Source organism: Stigmatopora argus, chromosome 18 (assembly GCF_051989625.1).
Source record: "Stigmatopora argus isolate UIUO_Sarg chromosome 18, RoL_Sarg_1.0, whole genome shotgun sequence".
Lineage (NCBI taxonomy): Eukaryota > Metazoa > Chordata > Actinopteri > Syngnathiformes > Syngnathidae > Stigmatopora > Stigmatopora argus.
The window spans coordinates 3659014-3683439 of NC_135404.1; the positions used below are offsets into that span (position 1 = coordinate 3659014).

Genomic DNA, 24426 nt, shown 5'->3' on the forward strand with positions numbered 1-24426 from the left:
CATATATACATATATACATATATACATATATACATATATACATATATACATATATACATATATACATATATACATATATACATATATACATATATACATATATACATATATACATATATACATATATACATATATACATATATACATATATACATATATACATATATACATATATACATATATACATATATACATATATACATATATACATATATACATATATACATATACACATATACACATATATACATATACACATATACACATATACATATATACATATACATATACATATACATATACATATACATATACATATACATATACATATACATATACATATACATATACATATACATATACATATTGTTAGAATTATTATGGAATATTCTATATGTGTTGTAAGCATTTTTCAATAAGTAATAAGGCTATAAACCAATTCATGGAACCATGGACACTTTTCCTCCACATCGTCTCCTCAAGGCCCCACAGCTCGAGGACACATTGTTTTCACACACGCTTTTCGGCAGAACACAACGGGACTGTTTTGACGGGACTCCAGCAGAAGATGGCGATAATCGCATTATTGTTTGAAAATACGGCTTTGCTTTGTTTACCTTGAAAGCATTCCTCACACTGTTGTTTTTCTAACCAGCGAGGGTGTTATTGTACTGATTACATAACCATGTTTTTCGAGTGTCGCGATTAAATACAATGATTCAGTTACTGCAATTCAGAATGCACTGTGGACTAAGACGGCGTCGCATTGCATCTCCTTGCAAGTTGTAGGCAGAGTTTGTTGAAAGATGTTTTTCCTTTTTTAATTAAATATTACTAATAATGATTTAAAAGGTTTGAATCATTATTCCAACACATATACATATACATATACATATACATATACATATACATATATATATATATATATATATATATATATATATATATATATATATATATATATATATAAATATATAAATATATAAATATATATATATATATATAAATCAAGTGGGGTGGAACTATTTTCACTGTGAGTACAGTACTCAAAGTATTTACATTTTTGTAATATATAGATTATATTTAGATATTAATACATTCCAGACTTTTCACATGCCTATAACTGTAGTATTTAATAAATGAACTTTTTTTATAATTGTACAGGCGAGAAAACAAAAAGTATGGTATGTAGTAATAATAGGTGATCCTACTTCACGGTTTTTCGATTATCGTGGCCATGTCTGGTCTACATTATCTGCGTTATTCGAGGTATTACTGTACATTTTCACCAATCTGCTGTCTTAAAATTGTAACCAGTTGATTGCAGTCATGTGCTGCTTGTTTCAGATGAAACCTAATTGGTTAAACTGTCCGTGCTGGATCAGTTGGACCAAAAATTAGCACCCATTGCGGCACTTTGTGTAATTAGTTTGGACACTTTCTTTGTAGCATAGCAATTTAAGTTTTGCAACAACCATGACATGATTCCTTTCCATGAATTTATTTTTATACAACTTACCAGAAATAGTGGCTGCAGTCTCTTCAGCCAATAGTCTTTCTTTTTCCTCCTGGAGATTCTCCAGCTCTCTCTGATGTTTCCTTTGAAGCTCATCGATCACTTTCTGATGAGAGTCTTCCATTGCAGCAAAGCCCCTCTCACAGGTTGCCTGTGACAGAACAATACAGGCAAAGTGAGTAAATGGCTAAGCTCTCAACGGACCAACAGGCTCCCTGGACCATATGAGCTGATCAGGAAAAACCTCTCAGCACACACAGACCTGGACGGATGGCCCATTTATTAGCCAGCATTAAACTTGCAAGCTAATGCTGCGTGTTAGCCATGAGGAAGTTGAGCCTGTGTGAGTATAAAAGGATTAAGAGGAATGACAGGATACAATATGAAGGTACAGTATGATGAAGGAATGCATAGACATGAAAGAGGGTTTTTCCAAGTGTATGCTGTCATTTTTGTATCAACAATTATGTCAACATCAATTTTGCTTTTGAGCCAGCACTTCTAGGTTGCTATACAGCCCATACCTTACTCACTCACATGCTGACAAGCACTGCACAGCAGTCACAGTGCAAGTTTCTACAAGCCCAACCAAACACATGGAGTGCTTCCGTTCCTCTATTCACTGATGCTAATCTGTGAGCGCAGTCAATGGTTGCACATTAGCACCCGTCCATTCTGTGCGCCTCAATTTAAAACTGCAGCCACAGAGAGGAAATGGTGGACTTGTCTGTTTTTACAGGGATTAAATCTCATGGGAGCTCAGCTCCTGGAATCTACTGTGAGAAGCTGAAAATCCTCCTGAGAGCAAATGTAAACTTCCTGCTCCGACATCACACCAAGCAGAGGCTTTATTTAGCAGTGTGTAAGACACTATAGCATTATCAGTAATTAAAACATTCCCGGCCATGACCTCACTATTCAGACACTTCAGACCACTTGGCTAACATTTATATGCAACAAATGCAAATGAAAACCTTTCCCTTATTTGGATATTTTTAACGTGTAAAAACAACTATGGAAAATCTTACTTGATATAAGTTAATATGAAATATTTTCTACTCTAAACAATAACACACCTTCCACATCATTAATAAAGATCAAGTTTAGAGAAACTTTGCCGAGTTACAAAATGTCAACATTCAAAGTAAACATGGAATTATCAAATTGCCGTATATAGAAAAAAAACATTCATCAGCTGAAAACAGACTCATTATATTGTATATGAGGAAATAATGAATAAAATTATATAGTCGAAATATATTTAACAATAGTCAACAATGATGATCTATTAGTGCTTGACCTGGGTTTTTAATAGCATTTCAGTTTTTGTGGCCTAATGTGGATTCCAGTGATACTTAAAAGAAAAAAAAATGCATTTCTGACCTTAAGTCACACCACAAGATTTAAGGCCTGTCACCTATATTTACAATATTAAGTAATTCATATTAGTTTTGTCAGGGAAAAAAGGATTTCTATATCTAATTTTTCACACCGATCTAGCGCCACGAAAAGTTCAAGTCCGCGGACCCAACCAACATCTGGTTGATGTGATTTAAAAGTAATATTTTAGTCTCATAATTTTATGACTTTTACTCCATATATAACCGTTATCTCTTAATATTACACTAAAAGCTGCTTTGTGGTCACACAAACATTGTCACCAAAAGTTGATTTCCGTGAAACCAAACATCTGATTCATGACTTTAATCTTGAAATATTACGATTTGATTCCTAAATTTTTCAATGCTCCCGAGGCACACATGACCATCGCTCATGGCCCACCTGAGTGCCGCAGCACAGCGGCTGGGAAACACTGCCCCAACTCTTTCCATATCCAAGTCAAAGGAACAACAGGGCAATAGTGGATCAACGGTAAAAATCTACAATCTGCTTAAATGCCAAGTTAAGAAAAAATAAAATATTTTAAAACTATTTCATCAATTATGAACCTCAATTTTACATAAATGAAAGAAAATGAAAAAAGTGATTGCAGAAGTGTTAAACCTCAGAACAAATCTGCCATGAGAATCTTAAAATGACCCCAATTAAAGTTCTTATGTTCTAATATGCTTTTTCTGATTTTGTATATTCGCGGTTTACAGCATAAGGTTCCGGAGCATCAGACGGTGTCACTATACAGAAGTAGCAGTTAGTAGAAACTCAAACTGGCACTTCAAGTGTGGGCAGACTAATTTTTAATTTTAATATATACAACTATAAGTAAACTAATCTTCTAAAGGAACAACATTGGTTTCATCTTGCGTTATTGAATGACTTTTAAAAAGTTGCAGCAATGACAGAATAAACTCAATGGATGTTATAGTTCATGCAACACAGAAGGAAATTGGTTACTAGAACAAGGAGCAAGTGCAGGATGCACAGGGTGGGGGACTAGGGGATGGGAAAAGAAGTGGTATCTGGGAATACCACAAAGGAACATGAGGCATCACAGATGGCAAACGGTAAGGACAATGAACGCTTCCACCTTTAAATTTTCCAGGTCTTTCTCGTATTTCAGCCGTAGAGTAGTAATCTCCCCCTGCTCTTCACGACGTCTCATTTCTTCAGTCATAACTGAAACTTGGGTCAGCAGCTCCTGGATGCCCTCTTTGATATTGGATGTTATTCCAGGGATGCCTTGTGACTGAGCTTTCTCAGCCGTAGATGCTTTGTTTGATTTTGATGGTGCAATCATACTCCTGAGCTCCTCCATTTCTTGGTCAAACATCTCTATGAGGTTCATTCTTTCTAACTCATACTTCTTCTTGAGATCTTCTATACAGTTTGTCAGCGAATCAATCTCTCTGGCACTCTCTTCTGAGTGAAAGTACAGAGTTTCACTGACTTCAGGAATTTGTTCCCTCTGTTTGTCAGCTTCCTGTTTATGGTTGTCTTTAAACTGTAAAAGCTCCTTCTCATGTATGTTTTCTATGTCATGAGCTACCATGTCACAGGTTTTCTCAGCTGAGGTACTAGTCTCTCCTAAGTGTACAGAAGAATTTGGTTCTGAAACGGTATTCAAAGATGCATCACACAACTGAGTATGAAAGTCTGATGGTTGGGTCTGCAGACCTTCAACAATATTTTGCAATTCTGATCCCCTGGGACACTCGAACCCATCAACTCCAATATCCATCTGCTTTTTTACAAGCCCATCATACTTAATCTGTAGCCTCATAATCACATATGACATACAAGCGTCATTAAGTGCATCAAGCAGATACTCAGAAGACTGCCTCTGGTCTACATCTAACTTAAAGCTTGCTACAACTAACGACAAAAGGTTATCATCTTCGGCTAACTGAACCCTCTGTGCCATTTCTGTCAATGACTTTGCTTTTTCCTTTAAATCTTCTGTTAACTCTTTAAGAATAAAACTATTCGTTTCATTATCAAGCCAGTTATACATCAATGTAAAATCTGACTCAGCCATTATGTCTCTCTCAGCTTCTGCATAAGTTTGACTCAACAAGAGCTTTAAGCTCTTTTGAGCAATCTCTACTAAATTGCTTTCACAGTCAAGAGAATTCTCTTTTGGTTTAATATCCGTGGCACTCAGAATCTGACTCAAGAATTCTGCCTCTAAAACCAACTTCAAATCTTTTTGACTTACACAAAAAATGTCTTGTTTTAGAGGAGAGAGGAGTTTGTTTCCACAAGAAGTACTTTTTAAATTATTGAAGATTTTCTCTACATCAATATCTACCTTTAATAACATGTCTAAAACTACATTAACTGCCTCTGACCTCCTCTCAAGCTCCTCCACTACTTGCTTTAAAACACCTTTTTCAACATCCTTTTCTCCTTCCCGGACATAGTCACCAACATACATAGACTCTTCACATCCCTTTAGCCTTAGTTCTAACTTCTCTTGTAGTATTGATATTTGACTTTCGGCTTCTTTGAGTTTTGTTCTGTTGACCTCCTCTGATTTCTGATGCAATGCGATTAATTCTTGGTTCCAGGATTCAAGTTCAATACAGTGCTTCTGTGTAGTTTGGAGAGTTTCTTCAGTGTCAAATAAGTTTTTTTGTGATTCTTCAAGTAAGTTTTTAAGATGTTTCTTTTCCAAGTGTAGTGCATCACCTTCATAATCTGCTTGGAATCCCAGACCTTTCAGTGTGGCTTCTTTCAACTGCAGTTTCTTCTCGGTGTTCTTTAGGGTGTTGTCAAGCTCCTCCAACGAAACTAGAGCTTTACAGAGGCGCAGTGATTTTTCATTCAGCTCTCTCTCCAAATACTCCCTGTCAAAGGCATTAGCCTGGCTTTGAGCCAGGTCAGCTTTAAGTCTGTTCATCTCTTCCATAGCGAGTTGATGTTGTTTGCCACACTGATGGCTGATAAGCTCAGCTTTTAGTCGGTATATTTCTCTGTCTGCCTCAGTCAGTTGGTTCACTATCTCTTGGCATTTTTGTTTTAGTGCACAATTTTCACTAGTTAAAATCCCTATCCTCTGAGCAGCTATCCCAAAAGTCTGCTCTTTTGTCTCTGAATGGTTATCAATTTTTGAGAGAGGACCGTAAGGGTTTTCAACACTTTGTTTTTGAACCTGCCCTACCAAATCCTCCACGGTTAAAAGACGAGACTCATATTCACGGATGGTTTCTCCAGCTCGGGCCAAATTATTTCTTGTCATGTCATTTTGAATCTCCTGTTGGCTTCTCCAGGAGTCCAAGATCTTCTGAAGATGTGTCTCTGTTGTTTCTTCATTGCACGAGTGGAATGTTAACAGCTTTGTCAGTTCCTTTATAGTGAGATATTTCCCAGATGTTAAGTCATAAAACTCTTCAATTGCTTCTGTACTATCCAGGATTAAAAGGCTAATTGTTTTTTGGACAGGTTCAGGCACAGTGTCTTCATTTAGGGGTATTTTTGAGTGTTCAGAAAAATAAGGTTCCTTAACAGGGTGGGTGGAAAGTGAGATGCCAAGCTGTGCCTGCATATTGCGCTTTTTCAACTCTTGTAGTTTAAGGAGTTCTTTGGTCTCCTGGTACTTCTTTGTTAAACTTTGTGCTTGAGGACTAACCAGTTCTGGCCTCTTCATCTGGGGCGTCACTTCAGCCTCCAGACCCAAATGGTGTTCCAGCTTGGAAAAGGGGACCAAACAGTTGGTTAACACACAGCAGGGGACGCACACAGACTTAAACAATCAGAGTTTCAATTATCTTCTCCCATTTTTTGTAAATGAGACATTACAAATCCAATTCAATCATGATTATATAAAAATGTATATTATGTAATCAATTTTAGTTCCATCATTATAGTACCAAATTATGTATTGTGATAACTCAAGGCACTTACAATTGTTGGATTCAACTCTGCTAACTAAAATCAAAGAAAGATTTGAGGGAAAATGTTAGTGACACTAAGGCATGCTTATGAAATGTTTAAAGATAGCTCCATGTGATAAGTAATATTAGTGTTCTTCAGTTTGATGGTTGTCAAAAGTCTAAAAGGATTGCCAAAACTTTTCAACACAGTATTATTCAGATTTAAGCACAGTCTTCCTTAACAATGCTTAATCACATTAGCTAAGTTGACCCAAACAATGGTATCTAAACTCTAAACTGTCAATGAGAAATAAACATTGAGCAACGAATATAGATAAAATTGAGTGAACAAGGCTGCTCTGAAGGAATCCATCTATTAATACAAACCCCACATACGCACATAAGAATAGGAATCATGTGAACAAATGGTCATTGCATAACCATGCTGACAACATTTATAAGAGAGTTTATGCAGTTAATAGAAAATGACAGTTCTGTATCCATGCAGATAATTAGAAACCAAATGTTATTCATACACAAAAATAAGATAATCAGATACACTAGCAACCTGTGTAAGAGCCTAACGAAAGTTTTTTCGACTGGGTGATGTATCGTTATCCAATTAATCTCTGCCTAAAAAGTCTAGGTCCTCAAGTGTTCAAAAAGGGCTAAACTAAAGATTAATTAGTGGTGATACTGGCACATTTTTGTTGTAAATTATTCAGCATATACACACACGTATGAATATAGTATATACATTTGCATATACATATATATACACACAGACACACACACATTCAATAATATTCAACAAAATAAGTTGTAAGGATCCTCAATGTTTCTTCTTAAATATAGGGGTAGAACAGATCATTTTGATTTACACCAACAGACATATCAATCAATAACTGTGAAATTTCGTCTGCTACAACGGTATCACATGAGTTCAGTTAACTACAGTATGAAAGAAAGCGATCAACTAGGAAAACTATTGTAATAATTAGATCTCACTGTTTTTTAACATGCAATGAACTCATGCAAAGGCACACATTGTTGCCCTCTTGTTTATTTTTTTTAATACAGTATATACACATGCAAAGGATGTTAAAAATAAAATTAAGAGAACAAATGGCTGTGTAAAAGTCTAAGGAACATCAAAAAATGGTAATTAAAAGTCAAATACAACTGCACTTTCAATATTAACTCACCGGAGATATGTAACCTGCCCGTATGTCATGCTCTCTCTCCAGAGCTGTTCTCAGCTGCCGTTCTAGCACCTGTTTATGCTTATTGGAGTCAAGCAGCTGCTGGTGACATCCTTCCAATTGTGCTTTAAGGTCCTCTATCTGGAAGGATGGAAAACATTTGATGTAACATCAAGAATTGACTAAATGTACAAACTGATGGGGATCAGCTGCGATTATTCACTGTGATACACATCAGAGCAAGGCAATTTTAAATGTGAAATAGTGTCCATTTTTATATCCATAACAACACCATCATGCAAAACAAATAGAGTAGGCTGGATGAAATGTTACATTGACAGATTCTTATTTTTAGTCTGTTATTCTGCATTTTATTAAAATTATCTAAAATACGGGCCTCTGAAAAATAAATTTGGCCCTACATATAATATAAGTGCAATATAGCCCAATTTGAACAACCATATTTTTCAGACCACAGTAATACCTTGACATACGAGTGTGCAAACATATGAGAAATTTGAGATACGATTAAAATTCCGAGCAAATTTTTGCCCTGAGATACGAGACAAATTTGTGATAAATTTGTGAGCATACAAGATGGTCCCGATGCGGCCGTCCGGTTGGCCAAGTACGCGAAACGCTGCTTATGAGAACAGCATCGCTCTGTCTTTCTCACCAAATCTCCCTCGCGTAAAGATATCTACGAGCACCGACCGTAGGTTGCATGTTTTGAATTAATCAGTGCAAAATTAAGGGAAAAAACAATGGGTCCAAAGCAAGCCAGTGCAATGAAGGGCAAAGCATCATTTCCAATATGCACAGTGACATTCACAACGAGATGGAGAGCCTTCGTTTCATATGGTTAAAAGATCAACAGTTAGTGGGAGATAGCATGACCGAGTCGATAATCTGCAAAAAAAGCCAAATCTAAACAGACTTGAAAGCAAAGCAAGCATCCGAAAAAGACAACAGCTGAACCCTTGAAAGCGAGTTGTGGCTGGTTCGCTAATTTTAAAAAACAAACTGGGATAGTATATTCGGTTGTGAGGCACGGGGAGCAGCAAGTTCCTACTCAAAAGCCGTGGCGGAATACATTAACACCTTTGCCTCGGTGATAGCACAACAAAGTTACACCCATTCAAGTGTGTGTATTGTAATCTAAGTTCATTTAAGTGACATTTAAAGTTAATATGTTTTGAGCCCTCCAAGCCCTCCCTCCTATAAACATGAACTCAGTGTAATATAGACAAATGCAATTGTCTTATTTTGAACCGATCACAAATATGATATAAATGAAATGTAATACTATCAGATTGTACTGAGGTAGGGGTTGAATAATTTTGAAAAACTAGAAGGCAGATAATAGGAATACCTACCCCTTTCTTATAGTTGTCCAGTAGCTGTTCGAGCTCCACAGTCTGTCTTCCGGGAACAGTTAAAGGCAGTGGCACCCTTCGTTCTTCCCGTATTGGTGTCTTCTCTACTTGTCGCCAATGTTGCTCAATCACCTCCTCTACTTTGTGATGCATTTCTACAATTTGAGGACTGGACGATTGAAGTACTCTGTCTGCACTCTGAAGATCCATTTTCCCACCTTCTTTGAGCGGCAAATGCTCCAACGTTGAGCTTGTCATAGACTCATACCTCTTTTTCCTCTCCTCTCTCTTTCGATTACGCTCAAGCTCTCCTATGTCTGCCTTTAAGCTCTCAGCCTCCTGTAACCTTTGCTGAGCCAGAACTTGGGCAATTGGTCTGAACTCAGCCCAATCAAAAGTCTTCGATCTTCCTTCTCGCCTACGCTCACGTACTCGGCTCTTATAGACGCCTGGAGCAGAATCTCTTTCCACATACGAGGTTTCAGAGGAAAGTGAATCCTGCGTCACATCTGGTCTGACCAGCCCCTCCAGAGGAGATAAAGAACGATGGTCGTCAGTTAAGCTAAAGGACAGTAAAAAGACAAAACCTTAAAAAGTAACTTTGAGCTCTTAGAATAAATTTAAACCCAGTATGTAACAAAAACAGAGAACCAATAGGGTTTTTACTAACCTTGCGACATCAGGAGCAGTAGATGGTCTGACATTTTTCATAATTGCCTGGATCCAATTCCGCCGTATACCAGCTGTCATTGCTGAAAGAGTGTAAACTCCTTCATGAGTCTAAAATAAAAAAATAAATATGTCAAAGCATGCGTGAAATTTTTATTAGTATTGCAGCTCTCTCTAGAGCTGTCCCGACTAGTCTGAGTTTGATTTATCTAATAAGAGACAGCACATAAATGAACATATTTATATTCATGTTAATGAACGTATACAGTTGCACCTCTACTTATGAAATTAATTGGCTCCAGAACTTTTTTCGTAACTATAAAATTTCATAAGTAGAGATCTACTTTATACAGTGGTACCTCGTCATACGACCGCTCGTCATACAAAATTCTCGTCTTACGGCGGAAATTTCGATCGAATAATTCGCCCGTCATGCGATCAAAATTTCGTGATGCGACCAAGCCAGGTGGCCATGGCACTGTCTTTTTTGCATATCTTTCGTGTATAACAATATATACAAGCACGGAACGATTAATTCAGACGAGTTTCTCCTACGACCAGGAAACGCACAACGTGCATGCGCGGGCAAAAAGAGGGCTTTCTGGGTAATGAAGTATACTCGTGCACACAACACCCATAGGCAATGGCAACCTTTCTCAGAATAAAACTTCATTACCCACAATCAATACGTGGGTAAGCTCAACTATTGTATTTCCTGTTATTCTTTCTAAGGAAAGAAGCTCCCGCGATCGTTCTTTAAAGAATATTTCTCGTTGGCAAGTGGTCGTGCGTTATCCTATTGTGAGGACATTTATGTGCATCATTTTGGGAATATTTTGAAGGCAATACAACAGCAAACAGTCCATCGATAGCGAACGTGAGGGTGGAGGCGTGGCAAACCGCCAACCCTGAAAACGAAGGTAACAAAAGATTACAACAAAATTAGAATTCAGTTTTGTGTAAAGTTACATTAAACGTATGTTTGAGTGTCTGTATATATTAATCCAAGTTAATTTAAATTTGTTTGTTCTGTTTAGGAGTGCGTTGTCATGGAAAAAAACGAACCCCACCCCCCCACGTCTCTGTCTCCCGTTGCCGAAATCTGCCCAATTTTAGTTAGATTAAACACATTTTATTACTATTAAACCACTAGTTATGTGTTACTTTGTTAATAGATGGCGAATTAGAAGAAATAAAACATTTTTTCCAATCCAATATCCTGTTTTTGGTGTTTTTTCAGAGGGCTGGAACGAATTAATTTGTTTTCCATTAATTTCAATGGAAAACGTCCGCTCGAGTTACGAGAATCTCGTCATATGATCTCAGTCTCGGAACGGATTACGATCGTATGTCGAGGTACCACTATGTAAATTCTCGTCCTCACACGACTACCAACCAAACCCCTAAAAGTCAAAGTGTCCCAATTTTGTATGAAAGATGTGAAGAAACACAAAAATGAGAGAAAATTATAAGGATATGATTTTTTAATGTCTTAAAATAAATAAAGCATATGAAAATGTGCCCTGCACCGCTGAAAAAGTTCCCTCCGTGGCTGTTATTATAGGAGACCTAATACCCATCTTTGTCCGCTAGGTGGCGGGAAGAGCCCGCTCTACCAGGGCCGAAAGCCATCCACGTTGTACTAGTATTTAAATTGATCCAGGTGCCCTATATGTGTGTGTGCGTGTGCGAAAATATGTGCCGTGTTGCATTTGTACATTTTTTAATCGTTTAATAAATGGAATTGCAATCATTAATAAGGGGAGCATTTAGCCGAGGTGGACAGGTATGTAAGAAATTTGAGCGACGAGGATATGAGTGTCCGAGTCCGCGAGAGGCTGCTTATAATATCAGGGCACGGTCCTTTTCCCCGCATCTCCCTCGCGTAAAGATATCTACGAGCACTGGGCGCACAGGTTGCCTTTTTCACGTGATTTTTTTGCGTTAATGAGTTAAGAATTAAGGGAAAAACAATTGGTCCTAAACAAGCCGGTGTAATGAAGGGTAGTGAGAAGCAAACGCGTATGGTGACAATCGATATTAAGCACGAAATAATCAAAAAACATGAGTGGTGTATGCGTGACTGAGCTGGCTCCCCAATAAGAGAGGAGTACTTCGACAATATGTACCATCTTTAAGCAGAAGAATGAAGAATATCAAGCCTTCCAAAGGACTAACCATAATTTCCAAGCTGCACACTAACATTCCTAATGAGATGGCGAGCCTTCTTTTAATATGGATAAAAGACAGTAAGCGGGAGATAGTGTGACTGATTCGATAATATGCGAAAAAGCCAGCGGAATCCACATGGACTTGAAAGCAAAGCAAGCGTCTGAAAAAGGGGACTATTCGACACCAGCTGAACCCTTCAAAGTGAGTCTTGGCTGGTTTGATCATTTTAAAAAACAAACTGGGATAGTACAATCAGTTGTGAGCCATGGGGGAGCAGCTAGTTCCTCCTCAAAATCCGGAGTGGAATACGTTGAGATCTTTGCCTCGGTTATTGCACAAGAAGGTTTAAATTTACTGTAACATAAGATTGAAACTTATTTTTAAGTGTGTATCGTAAACTATGTTCATTTAAGTTAAATTTAAAGTCTATGTTATCTTGCGAGCGCGTCCGTCAAGTCTCTCTCCTGTCCATCTCTCTCTCGTCCGTGCCGCCTGTCTGTCTGTACTAAGTAATGTCACATTTTAGTATTGAAGATCACAACCACTAGATAGGTATATTTTACTTTGTGAGTAGGTGGTGAATTAGAACCAATAAAAAGATGGTTTTCCATTGTAATACCCTGTTTTTGGTGTGTTTTTTTCAGAGGGTGGGAACGAATTAACTGGTATTTAGTTCATTTCTATGGGAAATTGACATACGAGCTCGGTCCCGGAACACATTAAGCTCGTATGTCAAGTTATTAATGTGATGGTAAGATTTGTCTTTTTTTTTTAATCTTGGGAAAAAGGCAATGTTGCTTTCTCTTTTTTAAGGTGTTAAGTGACCACCACACATTTATAAATGTAACTTGAAGCGTTCGTTAGCTTCATGACTTAAATTTCATTTAATATGCAAAGAGAAAAAAATAATTACTGTTTAATAGTTATTGTCGGCGGCCCGGTGGGGCCATTGGTTAGCGCGTCGGCCTGACAGCTCTGACAGTTTTTTTTTAACCGTCCCTTAGACATGACACAATATTCATTTTGCTTTATATCGAGATTAAAAACGTGCATTTCCTGAACACTTGCCAACACCGACTCGAATGCAATTAGACTACCAACACGTATACAGCTCTAATACGAAGAGAGATGAGCGAGTGAGCTAGGGAGACATTGGAAAAAGAGATATAGATTAGAGAGCCACAGAGAGAGAGAGGGACAAAGACAGTTCCAGAAAGAAAGAAATCATCTTACTTGTATTTGGAATCCATAATTTCGTTGAGCCTGGCATTCACTGACATTGTAGCAAGTTGACAGATCAATCTCACCGTCGAGGTCAGAAGCCTTATGGACAATACATTTATAGAACAAAGAAACAATAATAAATAAATGAACAACAGATTGAATTAGCCTGAGCAAAAACAGTGATGAATATCACCTCCTCGGCCATAGAGTCCTTGTAGTACCGCAAGCTGTGATCTGTCAGTACAAACCAGTATTTCTTCCACTAGAGCATACATGGAAAAAATACAAAGATGCTGAGCATTCTATAAATCATGATTATAAGGTAAAATACATGTATAATTTAGAAATTAAGTTCACAGCAAATAAAATACCGTATTTTCCATACTATAAGGTGCACCGGATTATAAAATGCAGTAGTTATATTAGCAATTGGGTATTGTGTTATACATCAACTATAGATAGAGCAGTAGAAGTAGTTAGGAGTTGTGTTATACATCAAGTAGACGGAGCTGTGGTAAAGGGAATTTTATACAATGATTAACCAATATTGATCCATATTTAAGGTAAATCAAAAATGTAAGTCTTATTTGCGTTTTACAGTGCGGAAAATACAGAACAGGTGCTTTAATTGTCATGGTAAGCAGAACCTTTTTATGCTGAAATACCTTTTAGGGGGGCAGTGTCTCAATAAAGCTCCTTTCAGACATACAAAAAGAACTCTGGTAATATACAGAAATTAAACAGGCACTGGCCCCACGCTAGGCGTAAAATCAATTTGCAGGCTATGCAGAGACATTAGCTGGAACATTTATCTGTTATTTCAAATTACTGCTACTAAAAATATGATTATTCACATTTAAATTTAAAATGTTATGTATGCAGTGTTTGAGTCTATCCAAACAAAATGTATTTTAAAATTTCTAAAGGATATGAAAGTCTTTCTAAAACAATGTTAGGGTATTTGTCGGGTTGGGGGTGTGCTTGTATGTGTGTGTGCGTGTGCGTGCGTGTGTAGTACAGAATTAAATAAACTGTAGCCACATTGTACCATTGGCCTTTGTACATTTTCCTGGTGTTTTTTTTACATCGATTTTCAGTCCAATTGCAAATTGTCCGGTGTGTACAGTAAATGTGCTTCATATGTTCATTAGAATCTAATAGCGTAAACAGGCACGCCATCATGCCAGAGTTGAAAATGACCTGTGGAAGCTGAAATCGTTTAGCATCGCAACATTTCCTTCTACGCATGAAAGCCACGGATAACGTTACCCTGTAATGTTCCAGTATACTATGTTCAAAAACAGCTTAAGAGACAGAAAAGTCTACCAAACACAGCTGTTTTAAAGGGGTCTGTAAAATGAGGTCTTAATTTGGGCTGGTTGTGAATTTACATTGTTCCTTTTAAATGTTACCATGTCTCTTATAAAGGTAATGGCCATGAATGCTGAAAGTGTGTAGATACATAATGCACGAGAAAATCAATTACCTGCCCATGCTCATCAAGCTTCACCATCCATCCTTTCTTGAAATTTAGTAAATCTGGCTATAATTGAAAAGAAGAAAAGTTTTATGACAAATATGCAATTTTAACTCATATTCATTCAAAAAAGTAAGAGTTTAAGTTGAAGATTATAAAAACAAAAACAAAGGAAAGCCAAAAAAACGTACTGACAAGATTTTATATGTGCACTTCTCAACAAAAATTAATATGCAGATTAAAAAATGGCACAAAACACAAATACAATAGGAGATGCTAAATCCAATCAATTGGGGGGAGAGGTTGACATGACCAATGGTTTGGACGATTTCAAATACACAACACTGGTCTCTGTGCAAACCACTGGTCAGGGACAACTTTCTTATTATTAGTTTTTTCTGTGTGAGAATCCAGCGAGGATGCAGAAACCAATGCTGCTCGAAGTAAACTGCGGTGGTTATTATATGCAGTGGGAGACAACACAGATGTGACGGTGACCATGGGACGCAGATGCAGTGTACACGCACGCATACAAAGATTAGACAAAGGACAGGTAGCCAATTGAAATTTAAAAAAAAAAAGATAAGAAAAAGAAAATGGTGGGGTAATGGCTACGGGGCTTGCGTAAGAATGGATTCATTTTTTACACATTACTGGCAATTAAGAATTTTTAAATTCACCACAGACCGAGTAAATATGTTGTTATGTTGTCTAACTTGCCTGATACAAGTTCATACAAAGAATGTTCCCTAGCAAGGAAGTAGTACTCCACTGGAAGCTCCTCTCTAATTTTTGCCTCACAGGTATTATTTACTCTCGCCATTAGTCTGCAAGGTGTCATTGCTTATAAGTTAGGCAACCCAGTGAACCTTAAGAATGGGCTCAATTCCTGGTTTTTGGCTGATGTTAAGAAAAAAGACATTTGATTTGTGATACAAAAGCTGCACTACATATGTAATATCTGCTAAAGATTAAGTTAAATCTACAAATAATTATTATTTAAAGATGCTATAAGGTCATTTTGATAATTTTCATCTAAATCATTTTGAAAAAATAGGCGAAATATGAGAATAAGTCCATTACAGTGGTACCTCTACTTACAAAATTTGGTTCCAGTTTTTGTAAGTATAGGCATATTTTACAGCAACAATTTTGCATGAAATATCTATGCAAATGTACGTATATGCATGCAAAAAGAGCAGCCAGAAAAAAACTATTTATTAACGATATAAAAAGATGCCACAATCCCAAATCAAACAAACAAAACCATGACCACCCTAGTACAAAGATGTAATCGCTGAAGGGGTTGTTCTAGCTCAAATGTCTCTCTGTTTCTAACTTGCTCGATTACTCCCTCTCGCTCTTTCTCTCTGGTCACTCATATCTGGCCACGTGATGCTGCTCGTGGTGCATTTGCAGGTGCAAGGACTGATGGGTGCGCTGCGGCACTCTAACTGTAAAGTTTTGTGCATTTGGCTATGTAGTCTGGGTGTAGCTGATAGGAGTGCAACTAATGAGTATGTCTTGCATTCTGACGACAGAAAGGGAAGTCAACGGCAAGCAGCATTTCCTTATTATATTTACAGGGAATGAAGAATTATTAAGCAAGTAAAAGTAAAGTTGAATAAAGTTGAATTGTATATTCAATAACATACATCAACAGTATAGGCAGTGCAGAATTATTAGGCAGGTTGTATTTTTAAGGATTCATTTTATTATGAACAACAACCATGTTCTTAATGAACCCAAAAGCTATATATATATAATATCAAAGCTGTATATTTTTGGGAGTTGGAGTCTGTTTTTTTTTTGTTTAAGCTATTTTAGGACGATATCTGTGTCCGGGTGACTACTGTGATCCTCCACCACTTCGGGGCTTCAGTACATCGCTTTTTTTTTTTTAAATATCATCATCATCATTATCTTCCCTACCGCCCATCCTGGAAAGGGTTGCGGGGGTTGCTGGAGCCTAACCCAGCTGTCTTCGGGCGAACAGACTACAGCCCAGCAAAATCTGCATCAGAAAAGAGTGTGCATGTAACCTGAAGAAGAGAGGGGGTGGCTTGCCAATACTCTCAGACATCAGACCAGATGAAAAAGTCCATAAACTATAGAAATACAAATAAAATTACAATAGGGCATTCAAACTAAAGGTGCTCAGGCCCTAATCAGGTCTTATCAAGAAACATCCTCAACATTGGGTCAAATGTAGTCACATATGAACTGCTTTGTAAATGTGTATGTCAGGTTTTTATTTATTTGAAGTAGACAAGAAACTCTTCTACCATAATAATTACCATTACTTAACTAATATTGCGTTAAAACAAAAACAAGTAAAACCTGGAGTGTCCTCATGTTGACCCTGCATCCTAAGACTGAGAGAACAGGAGCAGCTTTGTCAAGAGCACACAGAGACAGAAGCACAGTGGCTTCTAATTGGCAAATTTGAGCTGAAGGTAATTACATAACCTTCCACTAAGGCTTGGTACTTATTGTATCAGAATTTTCTCTTTTCTGTTATCCTCATAACATACAGTCGTAAGTATATTTTAAAAGGTGGTAAATATAAGTATACATTTACTGACTTTTGCTGACTTTAGTCTTTAGTCGTAGTAGTTTGGTTGGGCATAGAACTTATATTCAGGTGTGTTCTTAAACCTTTGATAAATGAACATCCAATTAAATTGATTTGTCTTCCCAACTCTACGACTCATGCACCTTGCTCTCAAAAGTAGTCAACATAGGCTGAATAGCAGCCAAACAAAGACATCCTAAATGTTAAAAGCTTAGGCTTTCAGAGACCTAAATAGACGTAAAGAAGTGGTTCTTGAAAGTTTTGGTACCAAGGTTATAGATTACCAACATGTACGAAAAATTTCTCAAAAAGGATCCAAAGTATGAGAGTCTAACGCAAAGAAAGACTGGGAATAAAAACAACATGGTGGCTGTCCATAAAGTATCTGATTTGGATTTTGCTGATGCAGAGCAGTGCGTGCGGTGAGTTCAAAGACTGTTCAAAAATCTTTCTTGTGGCTTTGGCTATCACAATAGTGGTCTGGTGCAGGTCTGCCCATATTTACCCTACTAGTAAATAACATTAATGTATTTCCCACTGATTGGTCAATTGCTGTTATCATTCTAAAATTAGGCGACAAAATAGTTGATTGGTTAGCACATCTGCCTTACAGTTCTGAGATCGTGGGTTCCAATCTTCCTGTGTCGAGTTCGCATGTTCTCCCATTCCCTGGGTGGGTTTACTCTGGTTACTCAATAGAAAATAATTAAGAAGCACTGTGCTAAGTGCAGTGTCAAAAGGGCTTTATGGACAAATGCATGCAAAAATGCACACACACACACAGTGTCTTGACCTCTGCCAGTTTCCGGGAGACACTCACCTAGCATTGGGGCTCGTTTGAACCGTGGTTGAGAACCACTATTGGAAAGGAAGGATTATCCAAAAATGAGTCAGTCATTTACAAATAAATGTGCCGGCCAGGAGTTTTAAGTATTTGGAAGTTTGTCATATGCCAAACTTGCTTCACATAGTATCATGTAGGAATCAAATGTTTATGAATAGAACTTATTAACAGTGTAAGTATTTAGGCACCACTTGTGAACTGAAGAAGTCCTTTAAATAGAAGGGTAAGAATACTACACTTGAACAAAAATACGCCAACAATGTGTAATGGAGATGGGAATGCACACTGTCTGCCATAGTAATAGTCCATTATGAAATATGAGAGGCTGCATTTACACATACAGCTTTTTTAATTCGATGATAGTGAGTTTCCTCAATTGCTTGAGAAAAGAAAAAAACAGTACAAATCACAGTACCATAACTTTCAAGGGATTGAACCATTTTCCAAATTATACTGATTTAAAAAAAAAAAAAACTAGGTATTCATATTGTTGCATTCAGTATTGTTAAATTTATCTTCATCGATGTACAGTGAAAAGATTTTTTTTAAATTAATATTGGGATAATTAGTTTACAACAGCAACTCCTAATAATATTACTCACTGTCATGACAGAATCAGTGGTCCGTCGGTCAAGGGACTTGGCTCTCCTAAGAGGCGGCACGGAAGGGCAACCCAGACCTTGACCCATGGTGGACCTATGCTCCTAAAAAAGATGCATACAGAAGTGAGATGGCAGTTGCCTGGCAAACAATTCAGGGTGTTTCCTGCCTACTGTGCGTTGTTAGCAGTTCCAGAGCCCTCGCGAGAATAGGCGAATAGTTGATCCGTAATAACAAGTGTGATATTGAGTTAAGAGAGAGACTCTTAAGACTCTTCAGACACTTTCCTAAAACATGCCAAACTCATGAATGATTTCAAATGATTAAAAAATGGAAATCAAGGAAACAGGAAACCTGATAGATGCCTTTAGGTACAGGTCAACCAACTTATCAGATTTTTGAGAGGCACTATTCTTGTCATTAAAGGAACAATTTTGGTGTTGTTTACGTGGAAGGTTGGAATGAATTCATGGCATTTATATTTGTGTCAAAGGAGAATAATAATACAAATACAGTGGTACCTCGTCATACGACCGTTCGTCATACGGAATGCTCGTCTTACGGGGGAAATTTCGATCGAATAATTCGCCCGTGATGCGGTCAAAGTTTCGTGATGCGACCAAGCCAGGTTGCCATGGCATTTTTTTTGGCATATCTTTCGTGTATAACAATATTTACGAGCACCGGATGAGCTATTCAGACCAGGAAACGCACAACGCGCATGCGCGGTGAAAAGAGGGCTTTCTGGGTAATGAAGTATACTCGTGCTCGCAAAAGTATCCCCGGTAGCAACTCTATCATAGGCGCCGTTCGAGGGATGCGAACACAGATGCTACAAGCTAAAAGGAGCCGCTAGCTAGCTTCCCTGAAGCTCCCATGAGCAGCGGGGCGATCGCTGATAAAAGACTCTGCTCGTTGGCTGCTCATAAGAACATCGGGGGCACTGGCTCGCAACAGCATCCCCGGTAGCAACTCTATCATAGTCGCCGTTCGAGGGGATGCGAACACAGATGCTACAAGCTAAAATGAGCCGCTAGCCAGCGCCCCTGTAGCTCTCATGAGCAGCGGGGCGATCGCTGATAAGACTGCTTGCTGCTCGTTGGCAAGTGGTCGTGCGTTCTCCGATTGTGAGGACATTTGTGTGCATCATTTTCGGAATATTTTGAAGGGAATAGTACGACAGCAAACAGCCCATCGATAGCGAACGTGAGGGTGGAGTGTTTGTTCTGTTTACGAGGGCGTTGTGTGGAGGAAAAAAAAAACCGAAGCCCCTCTCCCCTCGGCGAAATCCGGCCAATTTTAGTTAGATTAAACACTTTATTTCTATTAAACCACTCGTTATTTATTACTTTGTCAATATATGGCGAATTATAAGAAATAAAACTTTTTTTTTCAATCCAATATCCTGTTTCTGGTGTTTTTTTCAGAGAGTTGGAACGAATTAATTTGTTTCCCATTCATTTCAATGGGAAACTTTACCTCGAGTTACGAGTAACTTGTCATACGAGCTCAGTCCCGGAACGGATTAAGCTCGTATCTCGAGGTACCACTGTATAAGTGTTTTGCGTTGAATGTGGGTTCACCGAGTTTGTTACTGTCAAATAAACAGACGTATACATAGTGTCCCACTCAGTGCATACCATTAGGTACATGAGGAAGGACACCTGGCAGAACAAAAGAAACCTTTTTAACAGGATCCTTTTTAACAGTGTCATAGTCTGGGGAGGCATGGTGAGAAAAGGAACCACAATCACCAGGGGATTTCTACCACAGAATGGAAAAACATACAGCAAACGTGTCTGATCTATGACCCACTGACAAAAAATGACAGCATGGTGTGAGAAGAAGAAAAAAATAACATAGATGCAGTGAAACTATATGTTTGGGGAAAATGCCCTAATGTGATGCTATCAAAACCAGCAACTTTAGTATTTATATGTGCAGTCTTATACCTCTCTGTGAAATCGTCTGAGTTCACTGCGGCCTTGTCGAGCTCCACTCCTGTGTGACTCGTCCACCTCCATTTTCACTGGATTCTCAAGCTCCAGGGCCTCTAACTTCTCAATAACACCGGAGCGGCTGCAAATCAACATTAACATGAGTACTGAACTGATCAAGGGGAAAAAACAAGAATACTTATCCAACAATTATAATGAGTATTAACTTTTTCAGTGGTTTCTTTTGTGTGCAATGTAAAATGAGTGATGGTTTCCCTTTTTTGTATGCACAACCTGTAAACTTTAAAAGTTTGTCAATTTGAGGTCAGTGTACACAATGTTTTCTAAGACCAAAATAAATCATTACTGTCATCAGTGCTGATCACATTTACCGCATTTGCTCGCATATAAGCCGCCTGCGTGTATAAGCCGCACCCTGAAAATTGCCTTGAAATTTTTGAATTTTACAATTTTTCGCGTAGAAATGCCCCCCTGATTCCCAATTTTAACCTCCATATTCATGGTTTTAATAGGGAGTAAAAATGTTACTTTGAAGGGAAAATCTTAAGAAAAATCATCACAAGTGGTATTTCTGATACTGTATGAATCAAAAGCACATTATTAGGTTCAATATCATAAGGAAGTTAATATGCCTGTCTTTGTAAATGCAAAATATCAAATTATTCAATTTGCATAGCATTTATGTTTTTGAGATGTGCGAGGAAACCAGAGTACCCAGACAAGAAGGTCGGAAGCCATATGGGATTGAACCCTCGATCTCTGAACTGTGAGGCTGATGTGGTAACCACTTTCCACTGCGCCGAGTGCCATGTAACATTATCATTTTTTTGGAGAACTATAGTCTGCAGTTCTTCTTCAGGGCCACTAGATTTCACAGTTAAATAGCACCGGCCACACAAGAAAACCTATAAATTACTTACTGAATATTTACATTTTTTTCTCTGCAATTTAATCGGGTATTTAAATTGTCAAAGAAAAGGAGAATCAATCAGTCTAAATCACTTGACTATTTAGAGAGCGCATATAACACTGGAGGGGGGGTTTACCCTTCATGGTGAGTGTGCTGAGTTGCTGCTATCGAACATGTGCCACAAGAATAAGAATATGCTGACCTCCTCTCAGGGCTGATTACAGCTTCCCTGTCGGGGCTTCTAAACCGGCTCCTCTTCTCTGCCTTTCTTGCTTCTACCTCTGGCCTTCGTGAACGAGGCATGTCATGGTGACTGAATGTGTGGTTTCCCCTCTGGGCGGCTTGGTGGCTATCACTGCTGGTCACTGTGCTGCCACTGGCATCGGAGTCCAAAGAACTTACTGAACCACTGATATGTGAGCCATTAGAGAGCAGCGAGCTGCCAGAGGGGAAGGGGTCACTGGGAACTGGAGAGATGCAGCGGGGTACACCACCAAGGCTAGAGCATGAGCCTGTTGGGGAAAGGAGGTCACTGGGCTGCTGTGGCACAGAACCGTGCAAGGTCAGGCTACCCTGATCCACTTCATCACCATTCACTGAGCCTGTGTCAGAACCTTGTCTGACAGATGTACATTCACCTAAAAATGGTAATTAAAAAAATCAATTAACATCTTTTTACCAAAAAAAAAAACAAATGTACAGTTTGTCTGGTTAATGTATGGTCACTATTGAAATTACATCGATGAGTAATGAAGCATTTTTTGTAATTATCATCTAACCATGATAAACTTGTTTGAAAACACTAAGCTATTGAGAATGACCTTTGTCAGAAATTCCAAGTTCATATTTACAAAACAGAACAATTCTGAGGGGTGAAGTTAGTGGAAAGAGTTAGGTGTTAGATGGCCACACTGACAGAAAACGGTGATAAGAAAATATCTAAATTTGTATTTCAATAGAATTAATATTTCATTATTTCCCCTCAAAAACTATTGGAACAGCAAGAACAGGTCAATTATATTGCTTTTGCAAAGAGTGAACAGAGTATGATTGTTTACAAAGAAAAATATAAGTGGGAGAATCCGTATGTTGCATAAATTCTGTAGAACCACAATGAACAGAGAGCACTGTATTGTTAAGCAGTGCGTACAGTCATTCCAATTTGCTGACCGATATGCAGACATTTGACATATATCATTAGCCCTTCATTTAATCCGACCGGCCGATATGAAGAAATCAATTTAAAACTGGGTTATTTTGGCTCATATGAAGCTGTGCTTCTCCTATCTCTCTAACATAAATGAGCAGATGTTCTTGAAGTCTTTGATGTTGCAACTGCTATGGTCCAATTAGCAGTGGCCTTTATTGGAAAACACACACACACAACAGTATCGGTCATGAGAAATTCATTTTCATGAGCAGCAATCCCCAAATATTATGAATATATTCCTAAAATTATTACCATTATATATGGCGATACCTCATTATATTAAATAGATATTTATCTCAATATCATTTTATGCCAAGGCCAAAAGTTTTCGGTCAGCTGCAAAATAATCCCATTGCCTTCACTGTTTGTAAATGCAAGTTCCTACTGTTCCAAGTGTGTGTTACATTTAGAGTGATTTTTGTGCAATCCTGCAAAAATACTAACACAATTAACCAAAAGTGGTTACTTGATGGGTAGATATGGTTATTAAAATAAAAAAATAAAAAAAGTGTTTTATTATTTTTGCCTGATGGGTGTGGAAGCGGGGATCCTACAGGCAGCTCGGGAGGGGCCCAAACTGTACCTCCTTCAGCCTCTCTTTGGTTCAGCTCTTCCTGCCAGATGATTGAACTGGAGTCTAGAACTTTCTCTGCCTCGGGGATACCCGAGCCAGTCACAGCTACTTTGGCTGGCCCTGGCTCCTGTGTGGAGGTAGGCAAGGGTATGTAAAGCATTATTATGGAAATGAAGGCACCATAACCACAAAATCAGCTGTGCTTCAGTCAAAAAATGAACTGTATTACTGTATGCTTTTAACATTTGAGCTGTTTTACTCTGTGCAGTACTTTTTGTGCTACATAACCTATGCATGAAAAGTGCTACATAAAAGTGCTACATAAAAGTTTAGATTGATATCATTTGACTGATTATTACAGTGTGAGGAAACCTACCTGGGAGGTTGTAGGCTCTACTTTACGTTTCTTCTTCTGGTTCTGTTTATTGGTGCGGGGATAAACAACCAGCTGCTCAGTCCACCTGAATGAAAATTGATAACTGTGCTTTTAAACTTCATCACTAAACATAGAAATAAAGGCAACATACCCATTAATGATCTCTTTATTCTCTCCTCTGATGAAGTACTCCTGTTCAGGGGTGATTATGCACAAGGAGTTTTTTTGGCCAGTTTTTGGTTCTGCATCGATGACATCAGTACATGCATTCATGTTCACTGTGCCCTGAGGCAGAGTACTTGGCTAAAGGAGAATAAACAAGGCAAATTGTGACTCCTTAGTAAGCCAAAAAAGAATGACAACTAGGGTGGATTCCCCAAAAAAGAAAACATGAACAAATATGGCAATAGTTGAATGAAGAAATAGAACAGAGATTGGTGACTGGCCAACAAAAGTGATAACACCAGTATCAT

The 24426-nt window shown here is 38.0% G+C and overlaps 1 protein-coding gene across 7 annotated transcripts in view; it reads right to left on the reverse strand.

Moving 5' to 3' along the window:
• Positions 1 to 24426, reverse strand: part of mprip (myosin phosphatase Rho interacting protein) — a 48094-nt gene that overhangs the window by 13747 nt on the left and 9921 nt on the right. For 2 of the 7 annotated variants that reach the window (XM_077625203.1, XM_077625205.1), the window contains exons 4-18: positions 24105 to 24256; positions 23954 to 24038; positions 23530 to 23704; positions 21996 to 22431; positions 20878 to 21004; positions 18928 to 19029; positions 14916 to 14972; positions 13623 to 13691; positions 13439 to 13528; positions 10035 to 10144; positions 9365 to 9926; positions 7992 to 8129; positions 6818 to 6841; positions 4002 to 6602; positions 1520 to 1667 (exon numbers count right to left, since the gene is read on the reverse strand). In XM_077625203.1, coding sequence (XP_077481329.1) covers positions 1520 to 1667; positions 4002 to 6602; positions 6818 to 6841; positions 7992 to 8129; positions 9365 to 9926; positions 10035 to 10144; positions 13439 to 13528; positions 13623 to 13691; positions 14916 to 14972; positions 18928 to 19029; positions 20878 to 21004; positions 21996 to 22431; positions 23530 to 23704; positions 23954 to 24038; positions 24105 to 24256 — 4876 coding nt within the window. The remainder of the gene's footprint in view (positions 1 to 1519; positions 1668 to 4001; positions 6603 to 6817; positions 6842 to 7991; positions 8130 to 9364; positions 9927 to 10034; positions 10145 to 13438; positions 13529 to 13622; positions 13692 to 14915; positions 14973 to 18927; positions 19030 to 20877; positions 21005 to 21995; positions 22432 to 23529; positions 23705 to 23953; positions 24039 to 24104; positions 24257 to 24426) is intronic. The other 5 variants (XM_077625208.1, XM_077625207.1, XM_077625206.1 and 2 more) reach the window with 5 other exon arrangements.